General features: G+C 41.2%; 1 protein-coding gene across 8 annotated transcripts in view; it reads right to left on the bottom strand.

Annotated features, from left to right (window-relative positions):
- LOC141495403 (transducin-like enhancer protein 4) overlaps window positions 1–12,508 on the bottom strand; it is a 165,105-nt gene extending 152,597 nt beyond the window's left edge. For 4 of the 8 annotated variants that reach the window (XR_012470761.1, XM_074196692.1, XM_074196686.1 and 1 more), the window contains exons 1-4: window positions 11,513–12,507; window positions 10,741–10,838; window positions 9,661–9,724; window positions 8,392–8,436 (exon numbers count right to left, since the gene is read on the bottom strand). Coding sequence is in view for 7 of the 8 variants with exons in the window: in XM_074196692.1 (XP_074052793.1) it covers window positions 8,392–8,436; window positions 9,661–9,724; window positions 10,741–10,838; window positions 11,513–11,557 (252 nt within the window). In the remaining variant the exon portion in view is untranslated. Of the gene's footprint in view, window positions 1–8,391; window positions 8,437–9,660; window positions 9,725–10,740; window positions 10,839–11,512 lie in introns of all 8 variants that reach the window. The other 4 variants (XM_074196691.1, XM_074196688.1, XM_074196690.1 and 1 more) reach the window with 3 other exon arrangements.
- Window positions 12,509–15,111: the final 2,603 nt, after the last annotated feature.

The raw sequence follows: 15,111 nt of genomic DNA on the forward strand, positions 1-15,111 counted from the left end.
CTTCACAATGCCAACCAAAAACACATGCTGTTCTTCAATATACAGTAATATAAGGATGGACCATCACAGAAACCAACTCACTATCTGCTATTTGGAAATACATTCTAGACAATGCCCATATCACACTGCCATGACTATGTGACCTCTGACATCGTAGTTAACCTCACCCAAATCTTGATATCCCTGTCTACATTCAGATCCTCTTATTGTGACACCAGACAAGTTGTTTAAAGCCCTTAAGTCTCAGTGTCATCTGTTAAGGAAGAATAGTGGAATAGCACGTTTGGCAAACTGTCTGGGCCCTCTACTGACAGAAGCACTTTTAATACATGAATAAAAGCCTAGCTACCTGCTTCATAAGAACACTGAAATGATGGATGACACATAAAACACCTTAAGCTCTTGGTAAAGAGAGGTCCTCCCATAGTACTGCCATTCATTATTTTCACAATGACAATCCTATTCATATTACTTTGCGTTTTAAAAGTTCTTCAAACTAGAAAAATAATTCTCCTTTCCCTTTTCTCTCACGTCCCCACTTTCATGTGGCAGGATGAGAAGAGAGATGGTCATTTATAGAGAAAAAGAGTATGAAAAAATTTGATAAGAAATTCCTTTGACTGTTACCGTAAGAAAAGACATTCTTCCAAGTCCAAAAGGTGGACAGAGATAAAAGGATCAATGCAAGAAAACCTTGCAATAAAAAGGGGGCTGATTTGGAGTCAGGGGACTTTACCACATAACTGCCACCTGAATGACCTTAAGTCAGTCATACTCAGTTTCTCAGTTTCCTCATCTGTAAAATAAGGAAGTTGAATCATATACTTTGAAGGTCCTTTGACAATTGAAATCCATGCTCCCATGAATCAAAACAAATTAGAAGTTTCACAGAAAGAAAGACATCCTAAAAGATCACAGACTTAATTTTAACTTAATAGGCACAGGGACCCTCTGTCTCAGTGCTCTTTCCACTTGACCATTGTAGATCAAGAAGGAAAAATGACTTATAGAAAGGAGTGCCCATTTCAGTAACCAATGAGCCTAAGAGTGACATTCTGTGACCCCACTGACTCTCAAGACTCCACTAAGCAAGTTCATATACCTGCTTTGATATCTTGTCATACACAACTTAGCAGCAGTCTCTCTGCTTGGCAAGTATGAAAGGCAATGTTTTCAGTCAACAGATAAAAGGGCCAAGTATCCTTAACATAGTTAAGGTCTAGTCACAGCAGGGAAAAAAAGTATTGTGCCTAGATGTATCGTATGTAGGTCACAAAGGTGGTGTAGTGAAAAGAGCTCTGATCTCAGAGGTAAAGAACAGGAATGTGAGTAAGTAGCTCTATCAAGGTATGAAGATAAAGTCAGTAGCTTTCTGAGCCATAGTTTAATCATTTGTAAAACAACAATACTAATACTGCCTACCTTCATCAGGTGCTTATGCAGAAAGAACTATGAAAACCATAAAGCTGAGTAAGTACAATCAATTATCAAAGAGTTTAGTTAATATATTAAGTTGGTCTATGGTCAAGTCCTGGAACTAAAAGGAGACAACTTGACAGCTGCTACACTACAGCAGTCAAAACAACCTCAAAGTTCATCTTTTAAACTAAAAATATTCTTTCACCCTTTTTTATTTTTTTATTTTTTGCAAGGCAATGGGGTTAAGTGGCTTGCCCAAGGCCACACAGCTACGTCATTATTAAGTGTCTGAGGCCGAATTTGAACTCAGGTCTTCCTGACTCCAGGGCAGGTGCTCGATCCACTGCACCACCTAGCCACCCCAAACTAAAAATATTCTTAAATCAAATAAATCAATATTATTCTAAAGGCCCTTTATTCTGAATTAGGAAATCTTCAAAAGTAGTAACTTAACACATTGTATAAAAGAAATAAATACAGAATGCCTAATCCCTTCAAAAAAATGATTTTTTAAAAAGTCAAATTAATAAAATATTTGTATACCTCGACTACTTTTTTTTTCAATGTCAAATTAACTAATGAATTGACTTCTTACAACTACTCTGGCTGTGAGCAGGGTATAGAGTTCTTTTATACAAATGGACAGACCAATGTCTGTAAAACCCTTTCCACTAAAGTTTAGTAGCACATATAAATAACAAACTTACCTAGCTAGAGTGAACCAGTCCAAAAAAGATTCTACTTTGGATAGAGACTAACTATGCTAAGTTTCAAATAAAGAAATAAAAAGGTAAAGATCGAGAAGCAATGAGAAATATTTCTTTGCTCAAATGTTGCAGATAAAGTCTTAATAATAAAAGAAAAATATCTACCTCCATTTAGAAGTTTGAGTTTTGGTGATTTCCTGCATCTCAAGGATCATTCTGAACTATAAAGACATAACCAAAAATCATTTTTCCCTTCCTAACTTCCCCCCTCAAAAACCCACAAGATGGTGATTAACAAACACCCTTGCCTTTTTGATACATACTTTTAGAAGCCACAAAAAGATAAAAGCTAATTCAGATAGCGAGCTCATACAGAAAATGAGAAATAGGTTACCTCAGAGGAAGCAAGCTACATCATGTTAAGCAGGTAAGTGTTCCTGGGGGATAGTGAGAAAAGCATCTTCACAGTGAGTTACATACATCTCTAAAAGAGTGGGCACTCACACCTATTCAAAGCCACTGATTCTAACCTCCCACTCCAAAGGCACAAAGACTTCTGAACTGTGGGAAATTCAATAGTTTAGGGGAGCCCCAGATACTATTTGTGGAGCAAGGTTAAGAACTTTCACAAAGTCTCCCAGGACCTCATTTTATGATCAAGAAATGATCTGGAACCAAGATCTCAGCCCCACAGAAACCCAGTCTCTTGCAAGAGTCAAGGGGAAAGATGTGTCAGCGGCATTCACTGAGGAATTCTCTCAGATGAAAGATAATGAATGCACAATGTTGGGGGGGAGCCCAAAACTTTTAGTTCTCTCCCTGATCTACTAAGGAATAAGACAAAATAGGCATCTCAAAACTAGAAGCACTTTAAGTAGCCCTTTAGTGACAAATCTATTTTTCTTACTTCAAAGCACTCTAGTAGTTATAGTCACCCCTTAGGGAGGAAAACATCTTGGCACTGCTTCTCTTCCAAGTCTCTATCTCATATGAGAAAAGAAAGGGTTGGCTGACTCTTGTCCTAGTGAAAATTTCCATTTCCACTTCCTCATTAGGCCTATCAACCCTTCTTCCTGGCAGTTGCTGAAAGAATGTATTTTGAAATTAAGACATAACTTGGTGTAGTTAACTAGACTTATTAAACAGGTATAAGCAAAACAAATCCCTTATCCCAAAGCAAGCAAGTTGTAAAGAAGGCAGAAAAGGGGGGAATGTCACTAAACTGGGGACATGAAATTGTGGAATGTCATATATTAATGTTAAGCCTTACAGATAAATGGATAGCTGTACTACTATATTATGCCAAGAAAGTGGCTTTTTTGCTCTAGCTAAAAAATATGCAATCTACCTTTTTTTTAACTTTGAAACTAATGGAAAACACAGAAAAATTGCATTCATGTGCAAGAAGACTTATATTTTCTGAGCCTATTCAGTTTTTTTCCCCAAAGACTTAAAAATTCCCCTTTGCAATCTCTAATGCTAAGGTTTTCCAGTTCAATAATGGCTATCCTCCATTCATCTTTTCATTAAATTTCCTACTCTTTACTAAAGGATGGCAATTTCTGTCAGTGTACTTGAATTAGCATCCTAGTTATTTGCAAATGTCTTTGATTACAATGCATTTTTACCATTATACAAAAAGTTCAATTCTACTTCTGCTAAAAAAAAAATTTAATCATGTTAAGCATATGCAAAAGTAAACATACACATTCATTCTCTCTCTCTCTCTCCCTCCCTCCCCCACCTAGTATACCTTCTATCTATAAAATATTCAATGAAATGGATAGTTCACATTCAAGACATACAAGGTGCTTTTCAGAAATTTTTTTAAAAGCTAAAAGGGTCAAAACTGAACCTTAAACTAAGCAAACTGATCTCTGTCTTCACCATTTTTCCCCAAATAAATTGATGATAGAATCAAGCTTGCTCAAGGCTGAATGAAATGTCATGCCAGTTGTATATTTCTTCAGCTTCAATAAATCTCCTCTTACTCTCAAAATCCTAGGCTGCTTCTAAAATAGCCCACTAAAAAGCCCCAACCTAATTAAAAACAGCTTCCTCTGCAACAGTGGCCTTGATTTCACTTATTTACACATTAGCTGCAGCCTCCTTTTGGCCAATCCAGTCCATTCTCTGGGCCATGCAGGGCCTTTTATCTGCCCCGGACAGCATTTTCTCCAGCAGATGCAGTAGATGCCGATTGATTTGCTGTCGAGCACGGTAAATTAATAGCAACAAATTGCTGAGGGCCCATCTTGCTGCTCCACCATGCTTCGGCAGTTCTGCTTTATTTGCTCCATGATGGGCAGCAGTCAGGCCTCTTCAAGTCAATTTCTTCTTAACAACCTGCAATACTTTTCAATGGTGAAAATAGAGCTGTTCCTTGTAAGTCAGAAATCAATATCCTATTGCCCTTAGAAAATGCTAAACAAGCAGTATTGGCAATCCACTTGGTACTAGAGGGTATCAGATATAATGCAAATCCATACTGCTTCCCTCCTTGTAGTTATTACAGTTTGCTAAAAGGTTCCTAATGCCATTTATCATCATTTACCATCGACTGCTGCAGCTATGATTATGAGATCCTATCAGCTGGCAAAGCCCTTTCATTTCTATTCAATTAATATTTTAACAGCACTCAAATGGTTGTTGCCCAAGTCTTGTAATAAAATTTACATGGCTTGGAATGAAAGTTTTTCTTGCTTTGATTTTAAAAAAATATTTATAAAGCGTATTTTCACTGCATTTGGATTCTTGCACTGTTGCTTTTACAGAATGAAGACTTATCAAAAATCAAGTAAGACGACTACTTTCTGGAAACAAGGGGTACTTCTGACTAGGGAGTATTGTTAGCAGAAAGCTAGGCGATTTCTTTTTTTTTCTTTTGATCAAAATATAATATTTCCATCTCCACAGCATTTCAAATTTCTATAGCTCTTATTCAGAAATGCCTACTGGCTGGTCAAATTCCAATATCCAACCTTCAATAGTAAGAACAAATGTCCATTTAAACCCAAAGGGTCTCATTTACTTATAGCATCATTCATAAAAGAGCGGGATATGTTAAAATAATCTCAAATCCAAGCATTGCCTAATTCTGCAACAAAGACTGACCCATTTTAAGATAAAAAGCAACACTGTATTTATTATGGTATTAATAAGCAACACAAGTAACATCTAAACACTATGCCAACTCTCTACAGAACAAACAAGTTGAGATGAAAATAGAGAAAATTACTTTCTGATAAGTCTCTCATTTTTCAGAAATTCATAATGTGGACACATCCCAATAAAATGTCCTTTAAATATATTCCTTTTGTCATCCTCACTTTTCATCCTAGAATGAGCTATAAGGAGGAAGGCACAGGATTCATATTATAGACCATAATACTCTTTCCTAACTTTTGTTTCTTCTAGTTCGATCCGCTCAGTTCCATTGATCCTAGTAAAGATTACCAAAAATTAGATTAATATTTTATGTTTTAATTTGATGTCATGTTACTGTGTACTCTCAGTTCCCTTTCAAAAAAAATATCAACTCATTCCACCAATCTAATGCTATTTACTCAGTTACCAAAATTTAAATTAATTATGTTCTCAAACATAATTGTTAAAAATTGGCAACATTATGCAGGCTTAATTAAGATTAAATCCAATTTACTAAATGTACTTTAATTGGTACTAATTACATTAGCTTTCATTTCAGAATGACAAATTCCCCATAGGTTTTACTTTAATAGTCTTCTATCAAAATCAACACAGGATGACTGATGATGAGCACCAAGTGAGGGGGGTTAGGGGGTGGGAGAAGACAATATCGACCCCCACATTGTTTCTGCTCCACGCATTTATCCTTTTATCAATCTGCTAAGTCACAGAGTCATGCCTCCATCACAGCCATCATTTTCTGTTCCAATGAAAAATTTCTCTAAAAATAAATACTGTGTAGTTGGAAGCAGCCAAGAAGAACAGGAGCTTTAACCGAAAAATACACAAAGGTTTCAAATATCAGGGCCACCAATTACTAGGGTACTTCCAAGGACTCCAGGGACTCCTACTCTTGAACCCTCTGAGACGCAAATCTAATAAGTGAATAAGCCAAACCTGATCTCGAGAACTAGGCCCAATTATGCCGCAGGGCAACTTCACTGCATTATTGCCTGCTTTCCATTACAAGGGCATCCAGCGAGTACATCTGGAAAAGAAGCTAAGAGGAACCAAGGCTGTCTGCCTAGGAAAACAAATAAAGACAGATATGCCTCTGTGCTTAAGGGGAAAAAGAAAGAAAATATAATAAGTAGGTGGTTTGCAGGGCTGTCTGTATTTCATAATGTGATAAACTGCCCTCAGGATTCTTGATGTGATTGAATTTAGAAAGCAAGGGGGGAAAAAAAAAGAGGGAAAAATACACTCTGCTCTCAATTTAAAATGGAGAGTATTTGAAGACTTATGAACACGGAGGCTACACAATTAAAGGTGTAAGTATAAAATGTAATTAGGAGACACCATAAAAGACTATACTTCCGGCAGAACATGGGAGTGTTTATCTGCCTACCATTTATACAGTAGAAAGAAATCTAAGCCTAGAAGGTTATGGAGACATAAGGAGGGAGAAGAGAGGAAGGAAAACATAGAAGGACATTAGTCACTAAGTTCAATCTTTAAAAGAAACTAATTAATCTTCATCTAGCAAAAAGACGTGTACAAGAGACAGACCTAGGATGAAATTTAACAGTGATGATAATTACCAAACAACATCTCAGCTATAATTTGTTCAAGTAAAGCAGAATGAATGGAAGACCATAAGCTTGAATGAGTTCTCTGTAAGCAGGCAGTATTTATGTTCCTAATTTAAACAGAAATGGCAGTAATGCCAAAATTATATTCTAACTAATCTAAATGCACAGTATCCACAATATTCTGCCAGTGCTACATTCAACATAACCATGAAACTAATGAAATAAAGTATTTGGAATTACAAATTCCAATTTTCTCAGCCCTCAAAAGAAGTGATGACTTTTGAAGCTTTCCAAGATTTTGCTCAATTTTCAGGTTTTCAGATACTATCGATTTGCTATCTTTTTACTGTCTAATTCACATGTTTAATGTAATCAAATATACCCGGTGGGGTTAAAAACCATACCAAATAAGAGGCCCAAGATAGGGCAAAAGATTCACAATATGTGAGCAAATCATCTTCGCCAAACTCGGGTAAATGACACACATCTTTAATATGAATAAGGAAGAGCATATTAAGCCACTTCCCTAGTCTCTGTAACATAGGGTGATGAAGACAGACAGACAGACAGACAGACAGACAGACAGACACACACACACACACACACACACACACAAACACACAGACACCTCTATTACATTTCTGGTTGGTGAGATAACAATCAGCACTTACTGAAAGGGCATAAAAAAAACAATCCTATTTCATAGAATGAATTATTGTCAAACAATTCAATTTTTTTTAAGTGCTATTTTTCCTCTCTAGGAAACCTAAATCAAACCACTTAAATTTATCCTCCAACAAAAAAAAGGTTAAAAACCCACACATTGTTCAATGAGTCATACCATTCACCTTCCCTACTAATCACTACTTTTCTTTGGCTGAACTAATAGCTAGACTTCAAGGCACAGTGATGAACCTTATCACATACTGCTATCAGGCTCATTTACTTTTTACAAATTTTAAAAGTAATGACAGTTTCCTGGTCAGACCCAACTAAGTAGCCTCAAGGGACCAGTTTGAGGATTTTACAGAAATTTATTTGATAGGGCTAGAGTCCATTTTGATCCTTTGTAGTTTACCCTTTACCTTTCTATACAGTCAGCCAAAAGCTCATACAATTTAGTTTTATTTTTTTAATCTTTTCTAAAAAACACATTTTTCACTGTGTAGATTCTAGTTTATTTATATCCTCAATATATCATAACTACTTCAAAAGAGAAAGCAATAGTATGTTAAACTTCAGATCTTGATTTTTGAAACGTATGTTATTCAAAAGTATATAGTTGGTAGGTTTATACGAGCTTTTAAATCATTTTACCTATGATTTAAAATTATAATAATATACAGCCAACAAAAAAAGAGAAAATATAAAGAAAAGTCATAGCACTCTATTCATCATAAATTATTTTTAGAATCCAACCATACAAATGTACAAAAGGATAAACAGACTGCAAAATTATGTTTATAAAAAGCATGATTTATTAGCAAAATGATTTTATAATTAAAAGGAAACCAACCAGGGCTTACCTGCTTATGCATTTCTATATTCAGCCCATAGGACATTTCATAATACTGTCAAAGAAGGAAAAATCAATTAAATTCATGCCTACCATGAGGCAATATTTCTATTTTCTTTGAAATTTCCAATTTACCCAACAAAAACCTCAAAAAACAACACATAAAACCCATTCCTATAAACTCTATGATAAGCTTGGCTATATATATCCTCCAATTTTAACTTAATAAAATACAAAAAAAAAAATCATGTTATATTACAAGGGTTAGGGAGAGAGGGATAGAAAGGGAAGAGAGATACTCCTAATGCAAATTTAAGAAAATTCAAAGTTGAAAATTTGAGCATCTTTAACATGCTCTGGTTTCTCTTGGTATTTATTATGAGGGAAGAAAAACCCCAGTGTATGAACTCAGTAACAAGTGTATATGAATTCCTAGGCAAGACCAACATGCAAATGGGAAAACTACATCTCAAATTAATCTTTGTGCTTTGACAGAATTGGTCATAAAAGCAGAGTTACTTAGAAATAATCTCTGAAGTTAACTTTCTCATTTTTTAAGCACAGAATGTTTATAACCACAAATTCAAAGGGAAATTGCCTTAGCTGCAAGCCCAGAATGTAATCCTTCAGTCCCTTTGGAAACCATCATGTAAACATGTATGATTATATGTCTTAGAAGAAAACAGTGATTTTTAAACCCATACGATAACTGGTATTTTGGGAATCCTGGTGAAATAAACATTGGGAAATTTAAAAAAACCTCTTTTATTCCATACATAGGTGAGGTGAAATTTTATTTTTTTAATTTAAAAGGAGAGATGATCTTTGTTTAATTCCTCACTTTTTAAAAAAAAGGAAGTAAAAACATTAAAAACCATCATATATAAAAGGAAAACTTAAAAAATCATTTGAAATTATGGTAAAACACAACAAAGCAAACCATTAAAATATGAATATTTTTGATCATGACTATGAGGCAAAGCAGAAATACAGAGGTTCGTTATTGTTTTACAAAATTCTTAAAAAGAACAAAGCACAGAGAAAATGACATGGCATGCAGTTAAACTTTGAGGAAAATTTCAAATCAAAACCGGTTTTCAGAGGCAAGTTCTAACATCCTGGAATTACAGGTTTCTAATGGAAATTATGCCACAATTTCAACTACAGGAGCAACACAATAGTGATCTCTTTTACAGTCTCAAGCTACATGAATAAATTCCTGGGGTTTTTTTGATATATAAAACTAATAGACATTTTGAATGTTATTCAGCTTTCTTACCATGACATAATGCCGCTGCATCTCTGTCTTCTCACTGGCCAGTTTTTCACATTCCAGTTTCAAACTGTTCAAGACATAATGAAGCTTAAGTACTTGATTTACATTCTCTTATAAAAATCCAAGTAGGTTGATTACCTCCCTCAAGTTCAGTATCCATAAATTTCAAATTAACAATTAAAATAGGAACACACAAAAATGAAGGAGGTTGTTTTGTTTCTCCTTTTTAGCAGAATTTAATAGGAAAATGAGGAAATCAATCATTCTTAAGTCTTATACAGAAATGTGTTCCCAAATGCATTTGAAAGAAACAATAATAAATAAATCAATGAAATTAATATAGGGTCACAACTTAACAAAGCCCAGTCCCGCAAAATTTTACAGTTGACTTTTCTTTAATGGTTCAAAAAGAGCTGAATGAAAATATGAAATCTAGATATCAATCTTTCCCTCCAAAAAACAGAGAGAAGTTGACTATCACCCTGCAGGGAGGCAAATTGTTGATTTTGTTCAAACTGGGGCTTGTTTCAAAAAAAAAAATCACGTCTACATTGATGAAAATTATGGTGAGACCATTTAAAAATGTTAACTTTAAGTCCATTTTCACTCAGAATAAAACATCTTTCAGCAAAAACGCAATGAGCTCCCTTGCTAGGTGCCAAGACTCTCCCCCTCGAAATGCTGAAAGCAGAAATATGAGATGCTCAGGTAGAAGAAAATAAGCAAGGAAGCTAAAAGGCCCCTGAATCTTCTCACCCCTTTCCTTCTTTCTGCCCCAATAAATCATGATTGAAAGTTAGCCATCATTTTCCAAATCTCCTACAGTTTCTAAGTGTTCTACCTTCTTTCGTTTTTTTTAATTTATTTTGGGGAGAAAGGCTCACATTTTCTTAGCACCTGCCCAGAAGGGTGCTGTTACTCACCCCTGTCTGTCTATAGAACAAGAAAAAAAGGCACCCCAAATCTTTACATTCAAAATGAAAAAAAAAATAAAAGGTGAAGGGGTGGGTGCTAGGGTAATGGGGGGGGGGGACTGACAAGAGCTAAGCAAACAGGAGGATCAAGTAAAGCAAACATCATTACCTGTGGTACTGAGCCTGTAAAAACTGAAACTCTTCCTTAATCCTATCGCAGGACTCGGAAATTGTAAATTTAAAGGGCTGAGCAGGCTGATGCGGTGCCTAAAGAACAACAATAAAATATTTAATTATCCCCCATCACAGAGGAAGGAAGAGATTGAGAAAACACCAGGCAAGGCAAAAGGAAAGGTGGTGTGGGGGGGGGGGGGCACAGCGCAGGAAGCCGAAAGCTAATAAAACTCCTCTCCCCCCCCCTCCTCTCCTCTTTCTTCCCTCGGGCCCCCCCCGTTTTCCCCCCTCTATTAAGGAAATAGAAATGCCTCTCCCCGGTGGGGGCACCGCGGGCACACACCGCCTTCTTGCCCATCCGCGCCTTTCTCGCCAACATCCAGCCCCGAAGCCGCTTCTCTCGTTAAAGGGGAGAAGGGGCAGCGCCTCCCGGGCCCCGTCCGAAGGGTAACTACGGCGGGCGCTGGCGCGGGGGGCGGAGGAGCCCAGCACGGGCACCCGGGCACGCGGGCACGCGCGCTCCCGCGCACACACGCACCAACTCTCACTTCGGACCCCGCCGAGCCCGGGATGCGGAGAGCGCCCCTCCCCCTCCGGGGGAGCCGGGGCGCCACCCCGGGGTCTCCCCGAGACAACAATGAGAAGATGGCTACAACTCCATCGCCTTCTCCCGGGGTCCCCCCCCGCCCCCGGCCCGGTGGATCGCTCTGGGACCGAAATGCCACCCCCTCCGTGGCGGGGGCGCGAGGGGCCCCGCCGCCACTCACCGGGTGTCGGGTCTGCGGGTACATCTTGCTCAGATCGCGAATCATCCAAACCGGTTTAGTTGGCGGCGCCGGGCGGAGCAGCTCGGGTCATTGGCTTCGGCGGCGGCGAGGAGGAGGCGAGGGCGGCCGGCGGGCGGCGCGGCGCGGCGGGGCTGGCTCCCGGAGGAGCGTCTCTCCGGCGGCGGCGGCGGCGGTCCCTGCGCCCCCCTCCCCACACCCCCGGGTCTCGCGTGACACAGGAGGAGGCGGCACGGAGCCGCTCCAGCATTCCACGGGGGGCTGGTCACTGGCCCGCGGTCATCGTCTCCCGCGGCAGCCTTCGAGGGAGCGGCCGCCCGGGCGCCCCGGGAGCTCTGCCCTCCCAACGAACGCGGCGATGGCGGTGCTGGAAGCCGCGGGAACACCCGACGACCCGCTGCACGGAGTCTCGCCACCCCGAGCCAAACTTTTATTTGTCTTTTAATTGCTCTTTATTCCTCCGGACGCGATGTCTCTCTTCTTGCAATAAAAATTAAAAAAGAGCGGAGCCGGACTTCGGGAGCGATCCTTCCCGGAGCTTTCTTCGGTTCTCGGCCACGATCTTTTAGCTTCTTTTACCTCATCTCATTTCCTTATTTTTCTTCCTTCCTGTTTTTCTTGTGTTTCGCCCCCCCCAAAAAAAAATAAAATTCTGCAGAAGAGGGATGTTTAAAAAGAAAAAAGAAAAAACGCTTTAAGGCTTTATTTCTCTCTCCTCTCCAACTCCTCGAACACCACCACAAAACAACACGCAAGTGTGTGTGAGAGAGGGGGAAGAAAGCAGCAAGCAGCCTAAACAGCCGCTCGCAACAGCTCTAACAACACGCTCTGTCTAGGTGACTTCTTTGACCAAATTTAGCAGCAGCAAATCATTAACATTCTGATACATATTCACAATCGCAGAAGAAGGCGGCGCGAAGCATCCCGGGAGATGTAGTGCGATCCTGGTACCTCTCTCCCTACTCCAGGAGGCAGGACTGACCCGAACAGACTACAATCACCGTCAGGCCAAAAGACGACTCCCGGGTCCCCCACCGGTGCCCCGCCTACTGCCGGCTCAGCGGGCGACACAGGCAACCAATCAGAGACTGCTGAACATTAATCGCCGTTCTGTGTTACTGCCCATCATTTCGTTTCTGACAAATGAGGAACCAGTAGGGAGGAGCCGGACGGGCTAGTTCCCACGTGGGGGCCGGGCGTCGCCCGAGGCTTGAGCCAATGAAGAGTGTGGGATGAGAGGAACGGGGGCGGGGCAGAGGCGGCCCGCCCGAGGTGGAGCTTCGCGGTTGCTGACGTTCCTTAGCGCGAGCGTTCGAACAGGGGAAACATTTGTTCAGCTGTCAATCAAAGTAACGTGGGGCTCGGTGGAGCTGCTGCATCTGCCGCTGCCGCCGCCGCCGCCGCGGTTGCATCTTCAAAATTGGGTGATGGTGGCAAAATAAGAAGGGTGGAATGAGGTGGGGTGCATAGAGACGAAAAGTATGAGGGGATTAGAGGGAAGGAGGCTTGCCGGAGGTCAGATGCACTCAACTTTTTATCCCCGGCCTCTCCCCCACAAAACCCCCCCACTCCAACCCCAAACGTGCACACGACGCTGCCCCTCCACAGCGGCCGCATCAGCCGCGCCAGGAACGCGGACTAATTAGGGTCCGATGTCTCCTTAAAGAGACAAGCTCGGCCTTGTGTAACGTGCCGAAACCCCTGTTGAGACAAGAGAGGGAGGATCACGCTGATCCCACTTCTTTCAGTTCACATCAATTTTACGCACCGCTGGAGCCGGCATCATTTTCCGTGTGAACGGGGACCGAGTCCCCCTGCCCTTGTTTGGAGACACAAAGCACCGCCCAGTGACTTGGGGGGGCGGGGAGGGAATGGTAAAGGATTGGGACTGGGGGGGAGGGGAGAAAGCGCCTCCTCATAAAGAGTTTTAAGAGGGATGTGATCGCTATTTAACCCTCGAGCTCTGGCTAGGCTCCTTAAGAGGTCCCAAAGAAGCCCCCCCACACCCGCCCACTAAGCCAACTTCATCACCGGCCGGGTCCGGCTCATGTGCTCCCATGGCGGGGGCTCGGTGCCCCCAAAGAAACTTTACTGTAGCTTCCACTCCCACGCGCTCTATACTTAAAAAAAAGCATTCCCCCCATCCCTTTCTGTAGTGCAAGAGCGGGACAGCGAGTTTGACTCGGACAGTGCGAAAATTGAAGCGGGGCGTGCCTGGAGACCCCCTGAAGGACCGCGTGGCCGCCGGGGTGAGGTGGGATCCCCAGCGCCCCGGGTGTCCCCAAGGAGCGGCGGGATGCGCCGCGCCGGGCCGGGAGGAAGCGTGCCAAGCGCCGAGGAGTCGGCCCTCCCTTCCTCCGCCCCCATTAGCACCAGCCTCCCGAGCGGGGCTGGCTCCCGGGAGAGGAAGAAAGGGGATCCGAAGGCACCTGGCCCGGGCAGCCTGGGCCCCCGTGGGCCGCCTGCCCTGCTAAGCCGGTGGCCCGGGCCCAGCGAAGGGCGCTGCTGGCCTGGCTGCCCGCAAGCTGGACTGGCGAGTCCTGCGCCCTCCAGCCCAGCCCCGGTTTGGAGCGGCAGTTGCCTAGAGCCGGACTTGGGCCACGCGGCTTGCTAGTCAATAAGCATCAACTGAAGATAAAACTCTTCGGTGTGGTCATAGTATTCTACTATAAATAAGAGAAAAGGAATGCAGAAGCCTAGAACCATCCCTTCCCTTCCCTTGAAGAGCTTACCATGACGAGGATGGTGAAGGAGGACTATCCACAAACTGTAGCTAGTTTCCTTCCAGACTCTGCCTAGCTCTCACCACAGCCATCCCCAAAAGATGAGCAGTACCTTCCTAGTCGTTATACCTTAAAAAAAAATTAATTACTTTTGGGAATAACAGCCCCTCAGCTGTGAGACAGTTTGAGATGTATTGTACTTTCAAAGGAATTCATGATTCTAAAGGAATTTCATATACATTATCCCATGTGATTCTCCCAAACTAGTCCCAGGTAGGTGATATACAATATCACCATTTTACTAACAAGTACACAGGTTTATTGAGATTAAATGATTTGATCAAGTTCAAGCAGTGTCAAACCTCAGATTATCTTCTAATTTGGGGTCTTTGCCTTTTCTACGGAGGTATTTTCTGAAATAATTTGTCCTTGTTTGCGTATTTTCTAGAGTTTCTGAAAATATGGTAATTTATTGATTTTTGTGTGTTTTTTTTATTTTTTGCACTATCGTAGAAAGTCTTTGAATCAACTGAACTAAATTTATTGAAATTCTGTATAGTAGTCTCCCCTCTGCACAGGAAACTTGATTAGAGTTCTAATATCAGAATCTGATGAGGTATTGAGAGGGTCAATGAGCATAGAGTGTCCTTTGCTATGTTAGGAAATATCAAATAGCTTGTAATAGGAAACTTTCTCATAATATCTCCTAACAGTTGTGTGTCAACAGGAAGGTTGGAAGTAAGGGATCAAAATGTGGATTTTTTTTTTCTTAAGTAAAAACCCAGGTACTCAGGTAGGTTTCAGTTTTGAACTATGAGCTTTGAGCCTTGCAACTTGTAATATCTAAGTGAAGGAAAC

Source organism: Macrotis lagotis, chromosome 8, assembly GCF_037893015.1.
Source record: "Macrotis lagotis isolate mMagLag1 chromosome 8, bilby.v1.9.chrom.fasta, whole genome shotgun sequence".
In the NCBI taxonomy this organism is placed as follows: Eukaryota; Metazoa; Chordata; class Mammalia; order Peramelemorphia; family Peramelidae; genus Macrotis; species Macrotis lagotis.